Raw genomic sequence first — 24,773 nt, 5'->3', positions numbered from 1 at the left:
TAAGCAATATAAAGGAAGAACACACAGACTTATATGAGTATTACAATCTAGGCATTTCTCTTACAGTTTCTATGCCATCAAAGGCCTTTGCAGGCGCCTTTTGAGCTGAACAATGGCAGCATCTGTTTGCCAGCTGTTTGATATAGTATATTATGAGAGTCTGGCCATAAAATAGCTAACACCTCGGCGTTGTATGCACAACAAGTTGCAGAGAGAGAAAAAAATGAAGACGAAACTTTCCTTTCGAGTTGATTTGACTCGATTTGATTTGATTTGATGATGCGCCCGGAAAAAGTTTCTTATTGCCGCGTCAATTGAATGGAATTGAATTGAGTTTATGGGTCTCTGACCATAAGTATAACGGGTACCGACTCAATGAGTTATCATTGTCTTTGGCCAAGTGGAGCAGGCTGGCTGCCTGGCTGACTAGATCACTGCCTGACTGGCAACTGGCTTTTCTCCTTATACGCGATATGGTTATACGGTTATATCGGAAGTGTGTCAGTGATTGGCTGAGCAGCTAACCAGCAAGCACTTTACATAACTTTAACTACGAGTATCTGCAGTGTATCTGCAGTCGATCTGCAGGTAGCTATCGGAGTCTAAACCAGAAGTCGTTTAAGCAATTACAACCAACAGTCGTGTGGACTGTGGATGGAATTGTGGGGCGTGGCTAGGTGTCTGAGAACTGTCATTAGATTAAGTGGCAGCTCACTCTGGTGGTTATCCTCTGGCTAATTATCGTTTGGAAATCGTGTTATTAGCAAAAAGAAGAGAAAAATAAATATATACATATATATAAATAAACAGCAACTGTAACTCGAAGTTTGTGATTGACACGCGCAGGCGACAAATCAACTTGCAACTTGCAACGTGCAACGGCAGCCAAAATCTTGTCGTCGTTGTTGTGTTTGATTCAAATTCAAATAGTTTGCATTAAAAATGCCATAAAAGTCGCTCACGAAACCATTTTGGCCACATTCGAAAGCAAAACTTAGCCGATTTTTATCGCACATGCAATTTATTTTTGGTCTGTGCGCCGTCTAATTGTCAACAACAACAACAACATCAGCAGCAGCAGCAACAACAACAAATATGGCGTTAATTATCCCACAATTTCGATAGCATCACGTATCCATGATTAACACAAAAAAGCGCAATCAATCAAATATATCTTTTACTCGCAGCTATGCGAAACATTGTAATTGGTATTTGAATGGCATTTGCCGCAGTTGTTTCTCGATATCGGAAGATTTATATTACCTATGCGATCTACGACTTGCGACTTGTGACACCTGCACACGATCTCAGCCAGAGACGAATTGACACCTACTTTTTTCTTAGACGTATGTTTACTAGCTGGTTGGCAGGCACCTGGCTCACCGCTGGGCAATCAATCAATTGTAACTTCTCTGGACACTATATTAGCTAAGAGCATGTGAAGTGGCTGTCAGCTAAACTTTTTTCTAAGTTTTACTTTTATCAACCGAATTACAGTTTCCAATTGTAACTGAAAAGGAATTTTTGATTGAATGATTCCAGCCTAGATTTAAAAACAATAAGCAATAAAATAATAAAATAAATAATAAAATAAGAAATAAAATAAAACATCATCCAGGAAACAGATTTAACTATTTTGTAATTTTGTGGCATGAAAAAAAAAAAAAAACTAAAATGAAATAATAAAATACATTTTCTTATAATATCACGAAATCATTCAAAAAAAATTCCGTTAAATATAGCTTTATTTTCAATTACGTAATTTGAATAGACTGTAATTCAAAAATATAATTTGTATCCCTGATAGCAAAAACCAAACGTTTGTTTAATATATTCTTTATACTTATATTTATATATATGTATATGTATTTCCTTTATCTGTATTTGCATATTTAATATCTTGCTAAATTTATATTTGTTAAAATTATATTTGGATGTGTACATCCCATCTTCATGGCATATTTTCCATAACAACTCCAATCAACAACAGATGACCCTGAGATGCCACAGCATTAGCTTCACTTTATCATCAGTTGTACTCCATTTCCATTTAGCATCGGGCTTCACTTTCACTTAATCAGCCATTCACTTCGCAGCAATAACAATAACTGCAATCAAGCCACAAATACGACCAATTTAGCTTTAATCAATCAAATCATATATTGCACTGTCGACCGATCAATGGACACAAATGCCAACACTTTGAGAAATCAGAGAAAAAATGATAAAGTTCATGTTGAATTCGCGCGCGATTTGCGGGCGACAAAAACAGCGCGAGCATTTGGCAGCGCCACCTGCCGGTCGGTATGTGTGGCCCCTTTAATTAACACGACAAGGCGCAATTTATCAATTTTTACCGATAGATAGAACCACACAACAATACAATAAACCTCGACTAAACCACTCGCTAATTAGTTACAGTGATCGCCGGACAGTTGCGACCAGGCCAATTGCGAATGGATAACCCCGTTGGGCAATTGGCAATGGAGTCTAATGCCCTGTCGTGCCCCGGTACCCGGCGTTGCCCGCATCGCACGGCTACTAATTGCCAGCTGCGAGTTGTTTATGCTGGCCACAAGATACATTTTTTGTTATTTTGCATAAATTCGCATGCACTATGCAAATGAACAGTGTCCGCTGTAAGTTTCTCTACCTCCCTCCCCCAATCTGCCTTGTCAATTGTTGTGCAGCTCGCTGTGGGCCGCTAATAAACGTAAATTGTGGAAAATTGTTTATTAAGTAGCGCAAAATATGTTCGCCTGCCGCATTGCCTGACATTTATAGCTGGTTTAAGTCTGGCAAAATCGTTATAAAGGGGCTAACTAAATAATCGAACTTGCTCAACATTTATAACAATCATTTGCCAAGTACTTGGCATTTATCCAATTATTTTCTAGGTACTTGGTGTATATCTAGTTTGAAATAGTTTTCTAAACTGTGTTACACCTGGCGTATGCTTGATATTTTTGTTGGATTCGGCTTGTACTTTACATACAAGGAATATGCTTGAAGATCAGTTATCAGGCTAACTGCCCCCACTTCATTTATATCCATTGCAAAATGCTTATCTGCAACAATTTTAAATACGCTTTTCAATTTATGCCAAATAATTATTTATTACTGAAAACGAAAAATAATCAAACACACCCACCTCAAATTGGCTTTAATTAACTCCGGCTTTACTCAAAATTAATAAACTCAGTTCTTTTTTTCTCAATTTTGTTGGCCCGCATGTGAGCCTAAAACAAATTACGCGGCTTATCTGAGCTGGCCCAAATTTCAATTTGCCAGCGAGTAAATTAAAGCCTTTGCCATGCCAATGCAATTAAAGATAAAAACAAAAGCCACCAACGAACCACTCAAAGAGACCAGACACAGTCAAAAGCCTGCCTGTACAGTGAACACAACATCAAAAAGAAAGTTGAGCTGCAACAATCGGGTCAAAGGACCGAGAGACAAGCAAATGACATCAGGGCAGCATCCACATGTCAGCATTTGCCATGCGCTTTATCATAAATATAAGATACATGTATATAAATGTGTATATAAGGAGTTTCATGTATATATATAAAATATAAATCATTTGGTCGCCACAGTGGGGCGACACACCCACCAAAATAAAAGCAGGCACGAGTTTTGACTGAAATTAATTTGCCTGCCCTGAAAGATGGATGAGGCCAACCTGCCCAAGCCTGGCCAGACTGGCGAAAGGTGTCTTTCGCTGGGCCCCTCAGGTGCTCCGTCGCTCAGTCGCAGTCGCGCAGAGGAAGTGCAAAAAGGCATAAAACATGCTGACACCTTTAGATAAAAGTACGCGATAACATTAGGGGCTCTACACATTAAACAACAACAACGAAACCAGACTCATATATTATGTAGAGTGAATTCTTAGACATGAAGAGAGAAACTCTTAAAACAAAAAACTATCAAGGATAAGTCAATTAATGGAGGAATACTTGTAAATAAATTTAAATATAGGTTCTTTTATGTGCAACACAACTAAAGAAAGAAAGAAGTAATGAAATTATCTCGTCTCTATCTATTATGATATATTATGTATAAATATCAGGTTTTATATAAATTCTATATTATATATTCTAATATAATATAGTTTTAAGCTCTTGGTATAGATATACTAGAAGTATATATGCGATATTTTAAAGTTACACTAAATATTATTAGGCCGGGTACACCTAAGGCCCTTTATGCTCTTACAGCATCAAGAGTTCAGCCCAAATACAATTAGCAGCTGTCAACAAGTTTGGCCCTTTAGCACCCACGATATTCACCTAGTTTAATTAATTTGTAGCCCGTTTAACGTGTGCTCATTAAAAATCAACGAAATATTTTCGGGTTGATTGATTGAGAAAACAAAAAAAAGATGCCGACAAAACAGAGTTAATTGTTTATCACCAGCAACAATAACAACGACAACAGTCAAAAGAAAAATCAAAGAAATTTTTTAAAGCCCCTCCGCTTGATCATCAAGCAGTGCCAAGTGATGATCCCCGCACTCCCCTCGAATGGGTTTTTATCGCCGCTGAAGTTTGTTAGTGGAGGCTTTCACTTTTTAGGCCCAGTTAAAGTAAACAAAGTTTCTGTTTTTTTCGTTAAGCGAAGGTTTCGCATTTTGTTCATTAACAATTTTCATTGTTGTTCGGTTTCTGTGACGTAATTTGGTTTAATGGTATGGCAGTGGCCTATGCAAGAAATTCTTGAATGTGAAAAGGTTTTGAACTCAAGAGCAAAGCACTAGCAAATCACCCTCTAAATCAACTTGAAACATTTAAGTCAGGCGCACTTTTTACAGCTTCACGCTATAGAGAGAATCTTTGGAAACATTTAGAACAATGAGAACACAGAATGGCGAACTTTGTTTTCTAACCATGACCATAAGTCAATTGTAAAACTCTCACCAGCAATTGCAGTTCAGTGGATTATTTATGCTTTAAGCTCGGCTCAAGTGGTTGAGCGCGGTCAATGGGGCTTCGAGCATGGTGCACTCATATATAGTTATGACTGTACGCTTTGGTAAATTTTGGCATGCCAGGCACGTTTTACACTCACAGAGCATACAATCACACACATACACACACATAGGTGCACACACCTGATGAGATGCAGAGTGCAGAAAAGAAACCCAACAGGGTCATAAATGCACTGGCATTAGAAAGCTGCCGATGGGGAATGGGGATCTGGGTACGGGCAATGGGGAATGGGCGATGGTCAGTGCAATGGATTTTATGCCCAGCTTGTTCTCGTTACGTGCATGCGAGCACTAAAAGTGCGATCTCGCAGCGAGCTGGGAGTTTCAATAATTCAGCATAAGCTGCGCTGCTCTGTGCTGTCTATAAGAAATGCATTTCACTTTCTTGGAAATCAATAACGCTGCCCAATCTGTGCCGCTCCAGGCCTGGCCACTTCACACACTCTCACGCTCCAATCAAACGGAAAATGTTTTACAAGCACAAGCGATCCACCACAACTGACTCGATGACCGACTTGGCCCAAAGTCCACTTAAACTTAATTAAACAGACAGCCGCAGCGAACAACAATTGTCGAAATGACCCAATGAAATCTGTTGATTAACGAAAAGTGTTAAAAGCAACACGTTCGATACAAACAGTTGGAAGAGATGCTTCAGCTGCAGCATTTGTTATGGAATTATGTGAGTTATGGCGGGAGCAATACATAAAGCTTTTTCCCCTTGCGCTAGTATTAGTGTGCTTTTGAAAGCTGCCCCACATAGCAGCACAGTCTATCTATCAGGCTCAGCTCCGTGTCTCCCGAATGTGTGTGAAAGCTCAGGATTGTCTAGGATTAAAAAAGTTGATCTTACGTTAATTGATTGCGATTGGATTGTTCGCTTTCCAAAAGCACAACAAAAATAAGTGAATATACGAATAACAACTTAATTTCACTTGGTTAGCAAATGCATTTTTAGCATACAGAGTCGAACACATTTTTCTCACCCATTTCACCTGGTGAGGCCTGAACCTGTTCATCTCTCTCCCGCCTCGTATCTGCTTTGCATGCTTGTATCATCTAGGCATTTATCTGGGATGTCTTGTTTATCTGTTTTATCTGCTTTGTGGGGCTTTTCGGCGTTTGGCATGCGAGACGCTTCCTCAAATATAAATCGCACGGCATTTGCATGTGGAGAAACAATTTCTCAGGCCTCGCTGTTGGCTGCTTGTTGGCTTTAACGCTTAGGAGGCCGCCTTTGATATATGCCACATGACGATGGTCATAATATTTTTGCGCAATTCGGTTGTCGTCGGACAGCTTTTTTCCCAAACTCAATTTATCGATCGTTGAATTAATGCATTATTTTTATTTTTATTTTTATTTTTTGTAATTTTCAATTTTTGTTTGTTGACTTTTTGGTCTAACCAAAACGCGATTCGGCCATGTTTTATGCCCCACTGCGCAGATTTCTTGTCCAGTCGATCGGGCAATTGATTCATTTCTCGTGTTCGCAGCCAACACACAAAATCCACAGCTTGGGCAATTAATTATGAATATAAACGTACTCAGCTCTATTAAAAGCTCATATTTTCCCACTGTTTTCGCCTCTTATCGCAGTTGGCACTCGGCAGTTGGAAGTTGGCAGTTGGCAGTTAGCAGTTGAAATGCAGCTAGCAGCAGGCAGCAAGTTTATCAGCGAGTGCAGTGACTGCGCTTTGATTTACACTTTGCTTATTTGCCTAACTGATTAATCTTTCGAGTCGCTTTTACCTACGCTATGCATGTAGGCTGCTCTATTGTTTATCATTTCATTAGTGGGTTTTTTTCCATCTGCTATATGCCCTGTTTGGTATTCCTACGATTGTTGTCTGAGTCGAATGCATCAGTTCTTATGCAATTTATCTATGTGGTGTGACGAATGTCTTCCGATAAACGTAAACTCATCCTCGATGTCATCTCAGTTCGGGAGTGAGAGAGGATGAGAGAGATATTGGAAGAAAAGTAGACCAGAAGAGACAGCGAAAGGAAGAAAGAAAAACTGGAAAATAATTATATATGAGGAGAGGGAGGCAAGAAGAGAAATCAACATTAATGAAGGGATGATAAAAAGGCAAGAACGAATAAAGAGAGACAGGAAGAGTAAAAGAAGTAGAAGGAGTGACAGAGAGAGAGAGAGAGAGACAGAGAGAGAGAGTAAATGCAAGCGTAATTATAGCCGAAGAAATACAACTTTGAATAAAAACTAATAAAAGAAAAATCATTATAATATATGTAATATGGTAAATTATGATATATATGAAGTAAAATACATTACATTGTAACCACATATAAACACTTTGCAAACGGGTGGAAAATAGAGACAAAAAGTAAATTATCAGCATGTTATTACAGAGCATTATTAATAGACAGAGAAGGAAAGAGACAACAAAATATATGTGTACCGCAAAGAAAGGCGTCATTTAAGTAAGATAAAGCAAATGGCAATTAGGCAGGAGAAATGAGTAGAGAGAAACAGTAATTACAAGCAAGCCTAACTAAAAGACTAAGTGAAAGAGGAAAAAAAAACTTGTTGCATTCCCATGGAAGTAATCTTCGCGTTGAAGCAGGTGTCATAATAACATAAAATGAAATACATCTCAGTTGGGAATGTTTAGGATATGTTAAACAGTGCCTCCCGCTGTTATATGTATACATGTATAACAGGTAGAGTATGTAAAACTGTTTTTATTGCTTATTATATAAATGTTTGAATACGAATATCAGATGAATCGAATGCGGTCATTAGCATTCATTATTCCTCGTCGCAAGCAAACAAAGTCATTTAAACTGCCTGCTTGGTGATATCTATAGCTATCGGCTGCAATTTATACATATACATACATATATGTATGTATATATACATTTATTGATTTACTCTAACATAGTGCAAGTGGGCCAAGCCCAAGTCCATCAACTAGAGTAAGCTCGATTTCAAGCACCTGAATCTAAGCCAAGCCACTAGCATTGATATGGCCACAATTCTGCCTTGATTACGATACTCACAGCTCACAACAACAACAACAAAAAAGACTAAAGCAGAAAATAACAAAAACCGAAAAATATGTTTTAATAATGTTCGCTCCAAATGATTTGGCAATCGAAATTTGATACAACGAGCGAGTCGAGTCGAGTGCATAAATTACCAAGCTAAACGCAAGTAATTCTCATAAAAAACAAATGCACAGAATGCACGAGTGCGATTACGACTAGCTGTGGGTACGGAGCCGGGGCAGGGGCGCGTCAATGGGCTCTCGGATTGCAAGCGCCCCTCTAATGTGGGCCCCCTTTGGCTGGCCCAAGACGCGCTCAAAACGCGGCCAACACACAATGGCAACAAAATGTGCAAATGGCGGCAGCCCAAAAAGCCAAACGGGGTGCCAAAACTTAAAGTGAGGGTGCATGAGGTGGGTGAGAGGCGAAGGTGGTATCAGCGGGTGTTGGGCAATGCGAATGCGACGATTTTCCATTAAATGCAAATGCGAGAAAAACAGTGGGCGGCATGCGCGCGATTTGCTAGCGACTATAAACGTGCGCGTGCGCGTGCATTTTGCCATTGATGCTCATTTGAACAGGTTTTTCATTTGTTCAATTTAGAAGAGCTTTGCTGGCTGGCGTGAACAGCTTATGCGCCCATTAAATATCAATTATTTTTGAGTTATGTTTTGTTGGTTGTCTGAAGGATCCAGCTGGACGGCACAAAGTTTTTGCACGGTTTTCAGCGTCTTTTGTTGCACATTTCGGCGCGTTTTGGCTCCACAACTATTTTTATGACATTTAAACAATTATTTTCGAGCGCTGCCAAACAGTTGTTCAAATAGCATTTTGTGCGGCTGCAGTGGCCAAGCCCAAACGCGCAGCCAAATGGCGGCCAAGTCGTTGCCTCGTCTGGTGTCAACATGTCTCAGACCGGCAGGCACCAATTGTAGGAGCTGTTGTTGGTGTTGCTGGTGTCGTTGTTGTTGTTGTTGTTGGTGGTGTTCTTGCAACGCCCCGCGGCGTAACATGCGAGCTGCTTATATACCCTAATCGAGGGTATATAGGCTATGTCAGCTAACATACATTGCCACAAGTCTCTCTTATAGAGCATATGTCTTCGTTGCCTCGAGCATATTGTCGCTTTTTCTCTCATTATAATGCATTATATTTGTATAGCAGCATTTCACTCTATTAGCTCGCAAGAGTATTTGTTCTGCGGCTAACCAGAAGTATTTTCAGTTCTATTTGATCATTTTTAAGCATTTTGATTTCATATTTTGCAGCCGCCTAAAAACTTGCCAAAATATGATTATGAACCTGTTGCTGTTGTTGTTGTTGTTGCTGCTGTTGTTTGGGGCAGCTTGTCGCTGGCAGCTCGTTGTCTGGCTTGTCTGAAAATCGAATTCTTGAATGAACCATTAATCTTATGGCCAGCTCTGGTTGCTCCGGCTTCAGTCGCACCCCGGGCCGATCATTAAATGGCTGCAGTAATTGCACTGCGGCTGCAGCTTCAGGTTTTGCCCCTGTTTCCACCACATTTAATGCTCGTTCACAAAGTGATAAAAAGTATATTGGCTTTGTGGAATATTCGGCTATTAGCTCATTACAATTATAAAAGGGAAAAATGATTTCATATCGTTTTTATAAGTAGCATCAATTCACAAATATTAATTAATTAATTTAGACTATATTTTGAATAAATTAGTATTTGCTAAATAATAAAAATTCTATTCTCGAAAAGTTTTATGAAAAATGGATAGATTCGGCAAATCAATCTTCTTAAAAAAATTGTTCCACCTTTAAAGGGTCTAACATGTTGAATGCACATTAAATTTTGAACTTTAACTTTCAATTTAAATTGATTATTAAATTTTTCAATTTAGTTTTCACTTCTATTTCAACTCTTGATATTTACAATATTATATATATTTCCAATCCCTCTTTGGGTGCGCCAAATCGGAAACGAGAAAAAAGCTTTGTCTTATTTTTTCAAATTACGTCGCCCAGTTGGCATTACACCTGTGCCTTAACGTGCCAAACGCTTGGGGGCTCCAAGCCCGAATTGGTTCTGCCCGGCATTTTGTGTGAAAGGTTGCCGCAGTTTGTCTTTGTCTTAAGGTTAAGCTGCGAAGGGGGAGACTCTGGGGCACAACAATGGGCGCAGCTTACAGCTTGTTAAATCATTTGACAATTTATTAAGTTTTGAATGGGAATTGGCCTCGGGACTAATAAGAAAACGAAACCATTTTTGATGAATGTAGAACTATTCGGAATAATCAAATGGATACAAATAAAGGAAGGCAAACCAACTAATGAGTAAAAAGAGAAGATAATTGATTTAAGGACCGCTTGAAGTACTTCAATCTAAGTTGAGTGGAAATGATATTAGTTTTATAATATTATTTTATTCCATATCCCTGTAATTCGCCAGTTCAATGATCCGTTGATCCCCGACTAATGCAGATCTCTGGGTTGTGCAGCGTATTCCAACACCTCTCACTTAGTGCGCGGTGCATACGCGTCTTATGATGATAATACAATCTCCTAGCGGCGACCGACTGTGCGCTGTAGAAAAGTGAAAATCGCTTTTTAAAGCGCTGCTGGACAAGACATAGAAATTTCAATTTCCAATGCGCTGGCCAGGCATAATTTGTTAATTAATTTTCAAGCAACAACTTAATCAAAATGATGTGGCCAATTAAAAAGCCACCGCGGGGATGCCAACGATAAGACGCGACAGCTATAGAGAGCGAGCGATAGAGCGAGAGAGTGAGAGCCTAGTGGGGGACTAGAGTGTGAAAGAGGAAAAGCAACAGGTCGAACAGTTTGAACTAGTTTAAAGAAAGGCTTTCTTCACAGCGCTCCACTGTGCTCGACTGTGCTCCACTGTGGACTGCGCTGTCTGACGTGGAACGAATTGCCGCCAATCGAATCGAAGCGGAACTTAATTACTCCCGAGTGCGGATCGATAGGTCAGATGTCTGGCGGGGCAGCTCGGCAAAGGCGTGGACTGTCAGCTCAATCAAAGTTTGCTCAGAGTTTGCGCAGCATCACGATGCAGACAAAAACAGGTAGACAGATGGTGCGACAGGATGGCTAGAGGGGTAGACAGTTAGCCAGTGGGTAGACTGCATGATTCTGCCGCATCCGCAGCGGAAGTGGGCAAAGACGACAAGTTATTCCAGCATCCGTGGGAGTTGACAACAGGCAGCATCCTTAATGCTACGTCTGCGCAAAGAGAACGGTTTGCATCGACTTAGTATGTAGTAGTTCAGGCTTCGTATTCTTTTTGCACTCAGAAAAAGTCGAGATTCTGTTTAGAGTCTGTTGTTAATCTGATCAGACTCGGCTCGCACATCTTCGCAACTTTCAATTAAATTCTAACCCAAAGGCCTCCAAATTTATGCTCGTCGAGACTGTGTCTTCACCTGGCCTGTCAATTAAAGTACCCCGTGCCGAAACCAAGCAATCTCAACTTATTATCCCACACAATGCAAAGGCAGCCAGGAACGGGCTCTGGTCACGTTTTGGTCCAGCTCAGCCTACCCAAAGAGTAAAAAAATACGAAATCAAAACAAAACAAAACAAAAAAATGAATACAAAACCAACGCAGACACAAAATGATTTGCGGTTCATTAAGACGCGAAGCCCCCAGACAGACAGCGGACTGAGGACTGGGGACAGAGGACAGTGGACTGTGGACTGTAGACCGTGTCTACGATGACTAAGGCACTGGCGGAACGGTCACTAAATACACTTGACAGTTGCTGCATTTGAGTGAAATGGACTTTTGGCTGGTGTCCGGCCAACGCAGACGTTGCTCGATAAGGCGTAGACTGGACACATTTGCCTGGAGCTCACGATTAACGCCAACAGCTCCTCCAGCTAATCGGACAGATCGCAACAAGCCTTAATGTGGACGGACAAGACACACACTAACACACACACACACACACACACAAGCAGTTCACTGTCTGGGCAGACACAATTAATATGATGTTCATAATGACGTTGATGATGTTGTTGCTGATAATGATGATGATGTTCACATATCCACATAGACAGACTGCAACAAGTGGGCTCTGCAAGTAGGAAGTCGAACAAGCAATGTCAGCTGTGTAGGTTGAGCGGCCAGAAAGAAGATGAGCGTAACATGATCTAAGGACTAGATCAACGCAACAAATGTGGGCTGAGACAGGTAGCATCAGGTTAGATTAGCTAACTCTTTGGTACAGTAGAGCACTGATGAAGCTGCCAAGAGAAAGCCAATTGGCAAAATGAGGAAACTTTAAGGCAGTGAGGACTGATCAATCTGTGCTCTGATTTTTGGTCTCGAATATATCTAATAAATATACTTATAGGTTGGCTAGCGAGTATCCCTCGTCTTTTTAGCTCGGGATAATGCTACGCTTTCATGCTCTCTTCATCTGATCCATTCCACTCTCAAACACATATGACTAATCAATGTGCAACGCCTTTCTATTCAGCGCATTCTGTCTGGGCCTGGCCCGGCCTGTGCTGGCTTAGCTTGGCTTTGACTTGGGCTCAGGCTGACCCAAACGTTTGAGGCATGTTTCATATTCGGTAACTTTCATCATTGATAAGCCCGAACATACACCATGCAGCAACTAGTTATAGACTTCGACATTTGGCTGTCCGAATAGGCAACTCATGTTGTTTCTTCATTTTCGCATTTGCAGCAGCATCGTCAGGAGTCGCAGTCGCCGGATTATCACCGTTATGCGAGCATTGGCAAATTGCCTCGTGCAACAACCAATGGCAACGGCAATGGCAATGGCTTTGTGGGCAACACACACACCGTCACCGTCGACATACATCAGCACAATGGCCCGGCCAAGCAACAGCCGACAAACAACAGCAACAACAACAATCTACACTTGCCATACAACGATCTGAATGGAATGGCTCCGGCATTTGCAACGCCGCCAACGCGTCGGCGTTTCTTTAACCACAAGAATCTACGCAGCGCCCTCACGGGTCATCGACGCACTGCCTCCAATGGGGGTTATCCGCTTGACACAGCTTCAATGCTATCGGGAGGTAAGGTCTTTTTATATATCACCTTTTAGGTGTTGGGTTTATCTTAGAAACTCACTCTTAGCTCCTAGACTGATCTATTAGTTAGTACTATAAGCTTTGCACATTTCTTAAACGCTTTCCTTCACCCTGCACCACATCCTCATGTAGATCATCATCGTTCGCATCATCATCAAACCAGCGGCAAGGAGTCGAATGCTCTGAACACCTCAACTTGCTCGGACTCAGCAGTGACGCGTCGTCGACGCAAAAACTTCAGCAATAACAATTTGAAGTCATCCGCGGAGCATGGAGCCAACAGCGAGAATCGCTTGAATCGCCTCAGCTTGGCGGGCACCTCGATCAAATCTCTAATCAAATCGCTTTGGAGTGTCAATTCCTCCAATTCAAGCGATGCAGGACTCAATCAATTAGCAGGCATGGCGTCTACTCTACCATTCTTCTTCTATTCGTTGTACATTATGCATGGCATTGTTTTATTTTTTTTATTTTTCAGATTAGAATTACTTGATTTACGATATATTTATTATGGAATGCAATTGGTTTACATTGTCATTAATACAACAGCTGTTAAAGATAAAAAGTCTTCCATTCACATAACACTTTTAGAGTGAAGCCTTTTTATGCTAATAACATTTTGTCAGAATTTATTGCATTCGCTTAAAAGTGTGGCGATTAATGCTGATAACATTTTGTCATTAATGCATTTTATGTTAAGCTGTTCCAGTTTATGCTAACAACAGTTTGTTATAAAAATTCATTTGCTGTTAGATTGAGCCAGTTTATGCTAATAACATTTTAGCATAAATGCATTTTATAGGAAAAGTAAAGCTGATTATGTTATTAGCATTTTCTATTAAGCTAAATTGGTAGTTTAATTGTGTCATAATATTAATATTTTAACAAACATATACCTGTTTATACTACTAAATATTATTGTTCTCTTATAATTATATGCATCACAATTCTCTCTAATCACTTTTAATTCGAATCCTTTTTTGGCATGATTTTAAATTTGCATTTGTTTGATCCATTTTAATAATTTTGTATTTTTTTCTTTGCTTTCACAGGCAGCGACACCTTGGGCATCGAACACCATCCGCAGTCGTTGCTGAACTTGAAGCAGCAGAAGGATCAGCTGCGTGCCCGTCTTGGCCTGCTGTTCAATGACAACAGCAACGGCAACAACGTCAACGTCAATGTCAACAACAACAGCAACACGAATACAACCACCAGCAGCAGCAGCAGCAGCAGCGATCACAATGGCAACTCGACGCTGCACTCGACGAGCATCTCGAGCAGCGCAGGAGTTGGCAGCAGCACCAGCAACAGCAACAGCAATAGCATCAGCAACAGCAGCAACATCTGCACAACGGGCAACAGCAGCAGCTCCTCGCAGCTGATCAGCCCGGAGCAGACGCTGGCCAGCGCCGGCCTCAGCGGCAGTCAGCTGTCGGTGGCCACGTCGCACAAGGACGACACGCTGAGCCTGTGCAGCAAGTTCAGCAAGATGGGCTGCACCATGCAGGAGCATGCCTACGAGCCGTTGGCGCTGCCCGGCAAGTCACGCAAGGGAGCCACTCGCCGTTCCACGCGCGCTCAGCAGCTGCCGGCCAGCTTGGGCGCTGGAGCATCGACTACAGCGGGCGCTGTCAACAAGCGAGCAGCAGCAGCCGCCGCGTTGGCTGCAGTGCAGCTGGCCTTGAAGCCGCTGTTCTTCGAGGTGCCGTTGCAGGAGCCCGATCCGCCGTATGTGGGCCGCCAGTGGCTGGTGCAGCAGCTGTCCAACATCCTGCTGGGCACTGACACACGCGTGGTGCTCATCAATGGCCAGCCGGGCACGGGAAAGACGGCCTTCTGCCTGCAGCTGGTGGAGTACTCCTGCTTCGGCCGGCGACAGATGCAGGCGCAGCAGCAGGAGGACGCGGACGCCATCTACAGCCAGCTGGGCGCCCAGAATGAGCGCATGCGCGGCCTGGCCTCCCACATGGTGGGCTACCACTTCTGCCAGGCGGACGCCAATCTCACCTGCCAGGTGCCGGACTTTGTGCACTCGCTGGCCGCGCAGCTCTGCCAGGCGCCGCAGCTGACAGCGTACCGTGACTACCTGCTCTCGGAGCCGCATCTACAGGATATCCTGAGCGTGCGCGAGTGCATCGCGGATGCGGAGCGAGTCATGCGATTGGCCATACTGGAGCCACTGGCGCAGCTGCATCGTGCCGGCAAGATCCCAGCCAAGGTGGCCGTCATATTGGTGGATGCACTGTGCGAGGCGGAGTACCATCGTCCGGATCATGGACACACCATTGCCAGCTTCCTGGCACAGATGTCGCCACATTTCCCACCCTGGCTGAAGCTAGTCGCCACGGTGCGCACCCAGATGCTGGAGCTGGTCAAGGCGCCCAGCTACACCCAACTCACGCTGGACAGCTGGGCCAGCAGCCAGGCCCTGCAGCAGGACATGCTGGACTACATCAATACGCGCATCGCCCACTGCCCGGAGATCCAGCACAACATCGGCGGACAGGTGGCCCAGTCGCAGGCGAAGTTCGTCTCGCATCTGCAGTCGCTGAGTCGCGGGTCCATGCTGTACGCCAAGCTCATACTGGACCTGATCTCGCGTGGCCAACTGGTGGTCAAGTCATCTAGCTACAAGGTGCTGCCCGTGTCCCTCGCCCAGATCTTCCTACTTCACTTCAACTTGCGTTTTCCCACGGCGCAGAGCTTCGAGCAGACGTCGCCCATACTCAACGTTTGCCTGGCCGCACTTTATCCTCTGACGCTGGACGAGATCTACTACAGCATGGAGGCACTGCACCATGGCCAAGAGCCGCTCAGCTGGTCGCAGTTCATACAGCGCTTCAAGCTCCTGGACGGCTTCCTCATTAAGCGCCTGGACAACACCTACATGTTCTTCCACAGCTCGCTGCGGGAGTGGCTCATGCGCCGGGACGAGGGCGAGTCCAGCAAATTCCTCTGCGACGCACGACTCGGTCATGCCGGCATTGCCTTCCGGCTGTCCCGCCTCCAGGCGCCGCTCCAACCACAACTGACACTGGAGCTGGGCCATCACATGCTCAAGGCGCATCTCTACAGCAACAGCCAAGCGGCGCTCTCGCCTCGGGATTTGCAATCCTATTGGCTGGCCGGCGCAGCGGACAACATCTCGGCTGCCCTGGGTGCCCTGCGCAATGTCTACAGTCCCAATGTGAAGGTATCGCGGCTGGTGCTGCTCGCCGGCGCCTCGCCAGACCATCGCACCGACTACATGGGCGACGCGCCCATTTTGTGCATTGCCGCCCACGAGGGCATCCTGCCCATGGTCAGTCTGCTGCTGGAGTTTGGCGCGGATGTGGGTCTGACCAATAGCCAGGGCTGTACGCCGCTCATCCTGGCCGCCATGCGGGGGCACTGTGATGTGGTGCGCCGACTGGTGGCCGCCGGCAGCAGCCTCGGTCAGCTGGACACCACGCAACGCTGCGCCCTGGTGCATGCCGCCCGCATGGGCCACCTCAGCGTGGTCCAATATCTGTTGGCCTGCGATTGGTCGCCGCGAGCCCGCTCCCAGGACGTGGGCCGTTCCTTGGCACTGCAGCAGGCTCTCATTGGCGCCGCTGCGCAGGCGCATGTCAAAATACTCGAGGATCTGTTGGATCTCAACGAACACGAGCTGGACGACCTCAGCGTCAATGTGAACGGCCTGGAGCCGAGCAGCGGCGAGCTGGCCCTCACGGCAGCTGCTCGGCACGGCTGCGTGGACGCAGTCAACATTCTGATGTCCCGCGGAGCGCAAATCGATGCCAGGAATCGTCAGGGCTATACGGCGCTGTGGCTGGCCGTCAAGGAGGGCCACTGGAGCGTGGTGGAGCAGCTGCTGCAGCGCGGCGCCCTGCTGGACGAGCCGTTGGGGCAGGCGCGCAAGACGCCGCTCATGATCGCCGCCGAGGAGGGGCATCTGGAATTGCTGGAGCTGCTGCTGGCACGTGGCGCTGCCCTGGAGGCCGAGGATCACGAGGGATTCACGGCATTCAGCTGGGCGTGCCTACGCGGCCATCTGGCGGCGGCCAAGTGCCTTATTGAGCACGGCTGCAATCGGCAGCACGAAGATCACAAGGGACGCACAGCGCTCGACCTGGCCGCCTATCAAGGCGCCGCCAGCCTGGTGCTGTACCTGCTGGAGCAGGGCGCCAATCTGGAGCACATCGATGTGCATGGCATGCGTCCGCTGGACCGGTCCATAGCCTGCCGTAACATACAGGCGGTACAGGTGTTTTTACGCAAGGGCGCTAAGCTGGGCCCCACCACCTGGAGCATGGCCATGGGCAAGCCGGAGATCCTGGTGGTCCTGCTCAACAAGTTGCTGGAGGATGGCAATGTGCTGTACCGGAAGAATCGCTTCCAGGACGCCGCGCATCGCTACCAATATGCGCTGCGTAAGATCTCTGGCCTGGAGCAGCTGCTCGAACGGAATGCGGTCTTCGCCCAGCTGCGGACCAACCTGTTGCTGAATCTGTCGCGTTGCAAGCGAAAACTGAATGTAAGTTGTATACATTAGATCTTTAGCGAGATAATTGGACTCATGGTTTACTCTGAATGCCTTTGCAGGAACTTGACGCCTCCATAGATTTGGCCACGCAAGCCATACTGCAGAAGCCGCACAGCTACGAGGGCTACTATGCCCGGGCCAAGGCGCGCATGGAGCTGGGCGCTCTCAATGAGGCGCTGGTCGATGCCAACGAGGCCATGCAGCAGGCGGCTCAAAGCGGCGTCCTCTGCGAAGTCGTAGAAGTCCTCAAGCGCATCCAGGCCGAGCTGCTGACGCGCATCACCAGTGAGGATAACAAGCTGTCCGGTTATGGAACTGGTGCAGGAGCAGGAGCCGGCGCGGGAGCAGCTGGCGCCTGTGCCGTCTACGAATCTCAGCAAGAGATGACCGATTTGTAAATGTCCTTTGTTGTTGTATCGCATTCGAATCACAATCTTAACTTAATAATAGTTCTTAACTATTTACTATTTATTGCTATTTGGAAGTTTTATTAATTTAAACAAAAATGTACTTTTTATCATTCTTTTTCTCTTAAAGCATGTAAAAACTAGTTGTAATAAACATATATTGTTTAAGTTTATATTTGCTTAATCAAATAAATACGAATTTATAAGATCGAAAGCGAAACTATTATGTTAATCAATATAAAATTATAGCATACTTTTGGGGCGCCAGCAAAACATGAGCTGCATTGGTGCTGAAACTAGATGAGGTGTGAGTCTGTGCTATTGCGGAGTGAAACTGCTAGCGGATGCACCAACCATACCGAAAATTCGGAGTAAACGTAAAAAGCTCCGAATTTAATTTTTGGTGCTGAAACTGGGTGGGATTATGTCTCTGCTATCGCCCCGGCAAACTGCTAGCAAATGCACAAACCATTCCGAAAGCTCGGAGTAAATGTTAAAAACTCCGAATTTCATTTTTGGTGCTGAAATTAGATGAGCATTATGTCTTTGCTATTGCGGCGACAAACTGCTAGCAAATGCACAAACCAGACCGAAAACTCGGAGTAAACGTAAAGAAATTCCGATTTAGAATAAATTGATTTGAAAACGAAATGACGAACTTAAACAATAAAATTTTGGTTAGTAAAAGTCAAAATCTATTTTTACAAATGTTCTTAACAGTTAACAGCTTTTAAAATTAAATCTTAGTCTAGCACTTACATCTGAACAATGATAAATAATACGTATATAACTCGTATTCAAGGCCACAAGTTGATATTAATTTTTGATTGGGCGTACGTCTAAAACAAAATTTTAGTTTCAGTCTCGCTTTCGTATTCTAAAAGCAGATTACATTGTAATTGTAATTGTAATTGCTGGTAAATAATTTGAAAAACAATTTTTACAAAATAAACAAAACATACATTTGTACAATTTTAAAAACTTATCCATTCAAAATGTCGAATTATTTACCATAAATATTAATAACTTAAACTAATTTCGAGATATAGCTAAACTAAATGCAGCGACTCAATATGAGTCAGAGAAGGAACTTTTTGCAGGCTGGCCGTGCAAAATGCTTTCGTTGTTGGGCTCAACATTTCATTTCCATTCGGATGGCACTTGTTTCGGTTGTCATATGGATATGTCATCTGGCTAAAACTTCTCGTCGTCCATGTTGGTGCGGCAATTGTTGAGCGCCGACTGCCGCTTCAGCGTGCCCGTCTCGCAGTCGTTGTAGGTCTTGGCCAGCACCTTGGGCGTGTTGTTGTGGTGCATGTTGTTGCGATTCAAGGTGCCCGTTGGCAGGTTGCTCGTCTTGACGGGCATGCGGAAGCTGGACTGGCGCTTCGGTCGTTGGTCATAGTACTGCAAATGCCAATGCAAAAACAAAATCAATATCAACTGCCATTGGCCCGATAAATACGACACTTACATCCTTGGTGGGCAGACTGGAATACTGATTGGGATATGTGTCGAAGCTCGCTGTGGTCGTGGTCGTCTTGTTGAGCGTCTCCTCGATGTTTTGCAGATAGCGGCGTTTCGTGAAATGGAATGTGACCAAGCAGCAGGCGACAGTCAGCAGCATGCAGCAGCAGATCACAATGGGCACTGTGGCGCTGGAAGCACTTTGGAGCTCTGCAAGGCAGTGGATATTGCAAACGTGTTTCAGGTGTGGAGCATGCGTGGACTTACCGTCACAGTCGCCAGGCACGCAGGCGGTTTTCTCGAACTCGGCGCCGCGGCACTCATGCGGCCCCGGCTGCTCCACTAGACAGCGGCGATGGCGCAGGCGTATGCCATCATTGGAGCAGGCTGACCACTCGTTCCAGGAGCTCCAGCCGAGAAAGTCTGCAAGTTGATCAAACGTAAGACTCCAATCGAGCTGATGCAGCACTCACAGCAACTCACCTTCACATGGCGCCATCTCGCACTTCTGCTCCTCGAGCGCGCGTCCCGCACAGAGTCGCTCGTGGCCGCCCAGGCATTTGCGTGTGCGTCGGCGCACGCCCAGGCCACAGGTCACTGAGCAGCTGGACCACTCCGACCAGCAGCTCCACTCGTGCTCCAGCTGTGTGTCAATACTGTTGTCCGGCTGCTCGTCCGTCGGGCACGCGTGCATATTGCAGGCGCGACTCTGTGTGTTGTGTCCACGCCGACGCTGCTGTGTGCCGCCGCCGCAGCTAACGCTGCAAGGCGACCACTCGGATTCGGAGTCCGCGGTCTCGTGCTCGCTGTGCCGCTGACAGCTGCCGTCCTGGTTGCAGTTGCGTGTCTCCTCCTTGGCCAAGCTGATACGCACCGAGCTCGAGTCCGCGCTGGTCGCTCGGCAGGCATAGCGATAGCGCTTCTCCACATGCGCCTCCGACGAGTTGCCACCGGCTGCCGTCAGCCAGGGCGTCCAGGCGCTGAGCTTGCGCACCTCGGCGCAGCTCTGCATGTTGCAGTCCTCGTAGTCCAGCCAGCAGCCGGGGCAGTCCATGCCTCCGTTCGACGGCTTGGGATCATCGCATTCGCGACGGCGCATTCGGAAGCCGCCTCCACACTGCGCGCTGCACTCGCTCCACTCGCCCCAGGGCCCCCAGCCGCCGTCAATGGGCGTCGGCTTGGCCACGGGGCAGGGCGGCAAGTGGGTGCAGTACATCTCCGCCAACTCGGGTCCCAGGCACATACGTCCACCATGCGCGGGCTTTGGATTGCTGCAGCTACGACGGCGTCCCTTGACGGCCACGCCACAGGTCTGCGAGCAGGGCGACCAGGCCGACCAATCCGTCCAGCCGCCGTGCTGGGTGCAGTTGGTCACCTGGGTGCTGATGCCCTCGCAAGCTGCACCCCCATGCTGTGGCTGCGGATTGTTGCAGTTGCGCTGCCGACACAAGCAGTTGCTATCGGGCTGGTCATGCTGCTGGCACTCGGCCCAGGGCGACCAGGTGGACCAGCCGCCATCGATGGGCGCATTGAGCACGGGGCAGGTGACTTGGGTTGGCTGCAGCCAGGGCTGCTGCAGCGTGGGATCGAGTGGTGTGCAGCGTTCCACGAGCTCATTCCAGCCACAATACGGATCCATGGCATTGAGGCAACTGGTCTGCGAGACATGGCGACTGCAGCGCTGGGCGGGAATGCGCGTCAGAGCCAGATCCGTGCCCAGGTACAGGGACTCCGTCACCTTCAGATAGGACATGTGCAACAGGGTGCTGCTGCCCGTGTCGTCCGCCTGCCACATCTCCACCAGGCAGGTTTGCGTCTTGCCCTGCGCTCCATACTTCACCGACAGCTTCTTGATGTGATTCCCACTGCTGCTGACGTAGAGCACATGCAGCTGCTCCGTTCTGGTCTGCACAATGTCCAGGGCAATGTGCTTGAAGTGCTCCAGCCGGGAGTGATACAGCGGCTGAGCCCCTATCGGCTGTATGGCCTGATCCATGAGTTGGTATCGCGAACTCTCCAGCAGGTGGCCAAAGGCAGTGGCTCCACTAGCACACTGGAACTGACTTCGCTGCGGCGTGTTCACCGTCTTCCAGGGCGCATCCGCGTGCTCCTGGTGCTTGAAGGCGCCCTCGAACGCTGCATTGATCGAGCTCAAGTTGTAGGCGCAGACGGCAGAGCCAAAGATGCTCGCCCTAAGGGAGAACAGAAGAAGAATTAGAAATTAGTGAATCGATACTGAGGGAGTCCAATCTAAGTGCTTACCCCGGTGTGCTGAAGGTGGCATAGAGCATCTGCTCCGATTCCGCATATGTCATGCCCTGTATCTCATCAAAGTAGTAGGGATAGTCGCCTGGCAGAGAGCAGTTCAGGCGCGCCTTCAGGAACGAGGTCCAATTGTCACGCAGCACCTGATCCCCGCCAGCGTCGTTCTTGCAGACGCGCGCAATGCGTGAATAGATTACCTATTGGACAGAGAGCATAGAATATTACGATTGCAGTGGGACTATATCGTCTCTCTCTCTCTCTCTTTCTCACTCACCTTGCCACAGCTCATGTGCTCTGAAGCGGACTCTCGGAGCAGAAAGTAGACAAAGTTGCCCGCCTCAAAGCTGCCCACGAACTGAGCTCCATTTAGCCAATTGGTGTTGTACTGCTTAGTGCGCAGGAAACGTTTGCGATCCATCTAAAGGGGAAGTTATAAAAGAAGAATTATGTATTTTATATTTTCCAATCTCTATGTAAACTTATTAAAATTAAATTTATTAATATTATATTTTACATATTATATTTTATATTTAAAGACTATCCCTGGTATCTTTGGATCGAAATTAATAAATCACGATAACAAATAATAAAGATGCTATGTATTTTGTCATATATAACTTTTTAAGCCACCCTCGTGTATGACTAACTACTTACCCTATTGGACTGGACGGGTGTGCGAATGATGGCCACGTCGCTGCTGGAGAAGTCTGTGGCAGTGCCCGCAAACATGTTGCCATTGGACAGGAGGCTGGTGCTGTTCGCCTGCGGATGAAAGGGGCACTTGACCACGCCATCGTCCAGCTGGGTAACGTTCAGATTTTCCATCTACACAGAGAGAGATAGCGAGAGAGAGAGAGAGAGAGAGGGGGATACAAGAGTTTAGCTCAGCTGCAGTTGTTGGGCTGTCAGAGACGTCGCCAACTCGACGAGCAGACATAGACGACGCTGACGACGACGACCACTCACCTGGCGCCACGAACAGCTCGGCTGGAAGGCGTTCGTCCCACACGCGTACAGTTGGTTCTCACCGTAGCTGTGGAGCACGCGCACATAGTTGCGACACCAGCGATCCGATTGGCCTTTCTGCTGGCACAGCAGCACGTTCCCAGGCGTTGCCTCCCAGCTGGCCCGCTCCAGCAGCTCCAGCTCCAAAGACATGCGGTACAAGGTGTCTCTGCGCGAAAGAGAGACGATAAAAATGTTGCGAATATGTGTTTTGCTGGTAAGTTTATAGCCGAGCGAATGGCGGGAATTGTAACAGCTAAATTCGGCCCACAATAAAACACCGTCCCTCTGCCCAGCCCTCTACCCCTTCCTCATCCCCTTCCCCTTCCCCTACCACCTATCACAGCCTCAACTATTGGCAGTTGTCATAACTTCCAACTGGTCTCTGGTGTCAATGCACTGCAAGGCAAACAGGTAAAGATACCTGTACGCAGGCACAGTGGTCGACAATCGACAGACATTTGTGTACTAGACCCGCTTGTAGGCGTCTCACGTGGGGGCAACAAAAAACATGATAGAAGAACGTATCGAAATTATGAAGAATTAAGAAGTTCAATTAAGATAAGCGAACGGCGTGTGTGCTTAGCCAGGCTAATCAAAGATATCACAATATGGCATAGGCATAAGTGATTCAGAGTGTTAATATAGATATAGAGATAAACTAGATCAAACATAAACAGAATGAATGCATCATTCTTTATTTTATGACAATTCTTTAAACTCAAAAGACTTGAAAAAACAGAGACAAACGTCTTTATTAACTCAGAATTAGTTCCATCTATAAATCTCATAGTCTTTAATATCTTAACCTAATTTGAAGTATTTTTATGGGTTAGGAAGAATTTAAATTTATTTTTAATTTTATATTTGATTTTTTTTTTTTTTTTCAAATTATTTTACCTTTTTATTTTATTTATTTATTAATTTTTTATATTAAATTTAAAAAAAAATTATAATTTTTTTTATTATTATTTTTATTTTAGATGGTCGAATTTAAATTTAAAAATTGCAATGTTAAATTTCGATAATTATCACTAAATTAATTATATTTGAGTAATGTTACAAACATTTGTGAATAATTTAAAATTCACAAGTTTCGATTTTTTATTGAGCTGTCAACCAGTGTGCAAGGTCTTAGCTGCAACCACTGTCGCAGCACGTATTTGGCGTAACATATACGAAGATCAATAGATCAAGTGCATACGAATGCGGCTAGCAGCAGATAAAGTAGATAAATGGTTACATCTCGAACTGGACAGCGGTTCGATGGCTAGAATTCACAGCCGCAGTCGCAGTCGCCGTTGTCGTTGTCGTTGCATTCGCATTCGAATTCGAATTCGCTTGAAGGAATGCCGCCGACCAGACGTCGCCATAATATTGGAGCCAGCCCACAGTTGGCTTTGGACAGCTTTAGACAACTTCACTAACGAACATTTGATGCAGTTTAGCGACATAGAAATTATTGCTGTGGCTGACGCTGCTGCTGCTGCTGTTGTGTTGGCCAATGTGGGACTCACGGACCGGATCGCATCGGATCGAATGCCAGCTCGCCCAATATCAATCAGTCAAACGCAGCTGCCGCGCGTGGACTGCGAACTGTGGAGCGTGGCTCGGAGTGGCGCGTGGCTCTGACCAGGGTAACCCGAGCTGCCAGCCAGAGCCGACTGCTGCGGTACGTGATGTTGATGATGAGGTAATAAACAGGCACAACATTTGCGAAATAAGCCGACTGCAAAAGACGCCCTTCCCCAAAACAAAAAAAAAAAAAAGAATACAGCTGTCAACCTATGTGAGAATGTGTGTGTGTAAATAGGTGTATGTGTGCGTGGCGATAACATCGCGTTGGCAGATGCAAAAAGCAAAAACTGCTTTTAGTTCTGTCATTATTTAAATTAAGGTATTAAAATTTATACATTAACAAACAGCAGCAGGTAAATGGCAAAGCAGAGGAAGAACGCTCATAAATGGGGCTACGAAAACATAGTTAATCAGACAAAGAAAAAATCCGACAATGGTTATAAAATATTTTATAGCCTTTACA

General features: G+C 45.7%; 2 protein-coding genes across 10 annotated transcripts in view; one reads left to right on the top strand and one right to left on the bottom strand.

Annotated features, from left to right (window-relative positions):
- The window catches only part of LOC6583088 (protein TANC2), a 62,987-nt gene extending 44,819 nt beyond the window's left edge, over nucleotides 1–18,168 (top strand). For 2 of the 8 annotated variants that reach the window (XM_044009445.1, XM_044009446.1), the window contains exons 4-7: nucleotides 12,685–13,045; nucleotides 13,193–13,459; nucleotides 14,113–17,579; nucleotides 17,648–18,168. In XM_044009445.1, the coding sequence (XP_043865380.1) occupies nucleotides 12,685–13,045; nucleotides 13,193–13,459; nucleotides 14,113–17,579; nucleotides 17,648–17,986 (4,434 nt within the window). In that variant the 3' untranslated portion in view covers nucleotides 17,987–18,168. The remainder of the gene's footprint in view (nucleotides 1–12,684; nucleotides 13,046–13,192; nucleotides 13,460–14,112; nucleotides 17,580–17,647) is intronic. The other 6 variants (XM_044009444.1, XM_044009447.1, XM_032731810.1 and 3 more) reach the window with 3 other exon arrangements.
- A 499-nt stretch (nucleotides 18,169–18,667) lies between these two features.
- The window catches only part of LOC6583087 (semaphorin-5A), a 45,618-nt gene continuing 39,512 nt past the window's right edge, over nucleotides 18,668–24,773 (bottom strand). For both annotated transcript variants that reach the window (XM_015162731.3, XM_002008729.4), the window contains 8 exons: nucleotides 22,694–22,901; nucleotides 22,382–22,552; nucleotides 22,002–22,145; nucleotides 21,725–21,924; nucleotides 19,946–21,654; nucleotides 19,730–19,885; nucleotides 19,470–19,672; nucleotides 18,668–19,402 (listed from right to left, as the gene is read on the bottom strand). In XM_015162731.3, coding sequence (XP_015018217.1) covers nucleotides 19,190–19,402; nucleotides 19,470–19,672; nucleotides 19,730–19,885; nucleotides 19,946–21,654; nucleotides 21,725–21,924; nucleotides 22,002–22,145; nucleotides 22,382–22,552; nucleotides 22,694–22,901 — 3,004 coding nt within the window. In that variant the 3' untranslated portion in view covers nucleotides 18,668–19,189. The remainder of the gene's footprint in view (nucleotides 19,403–19,469; nucleotides 19,673–19,729; nucleotides 19,886–19,945; nucleotides 21,655–21,724; nucleotides 21,925–22,001; nucleotides 22,146–22,381; nucleotides 22,553–22,693; nucleotides 22,902–24,773) is intronic.

Source organism: Drosophila mojavensis, unplaced genomic scaffold, assembly GCF_018153725.1.
Source record: "Drosophila mojavensis isolate 15081-1352.22 unplaced genomic scaffold, ASM1815372v1 contig_74, whole genome shotgun sequence".
In the NCBI taxonomy this organism is placed as follows: domain Eukaryota; kingdom Metazoa; phylum Arthropoda; class Insecta; order Diptera; family Drosophilidae; genus Drosophila; species Drosophila mojavensis.
This window is presented reverse-complemented; position numbering and strand designations above follow the sequence as displayed.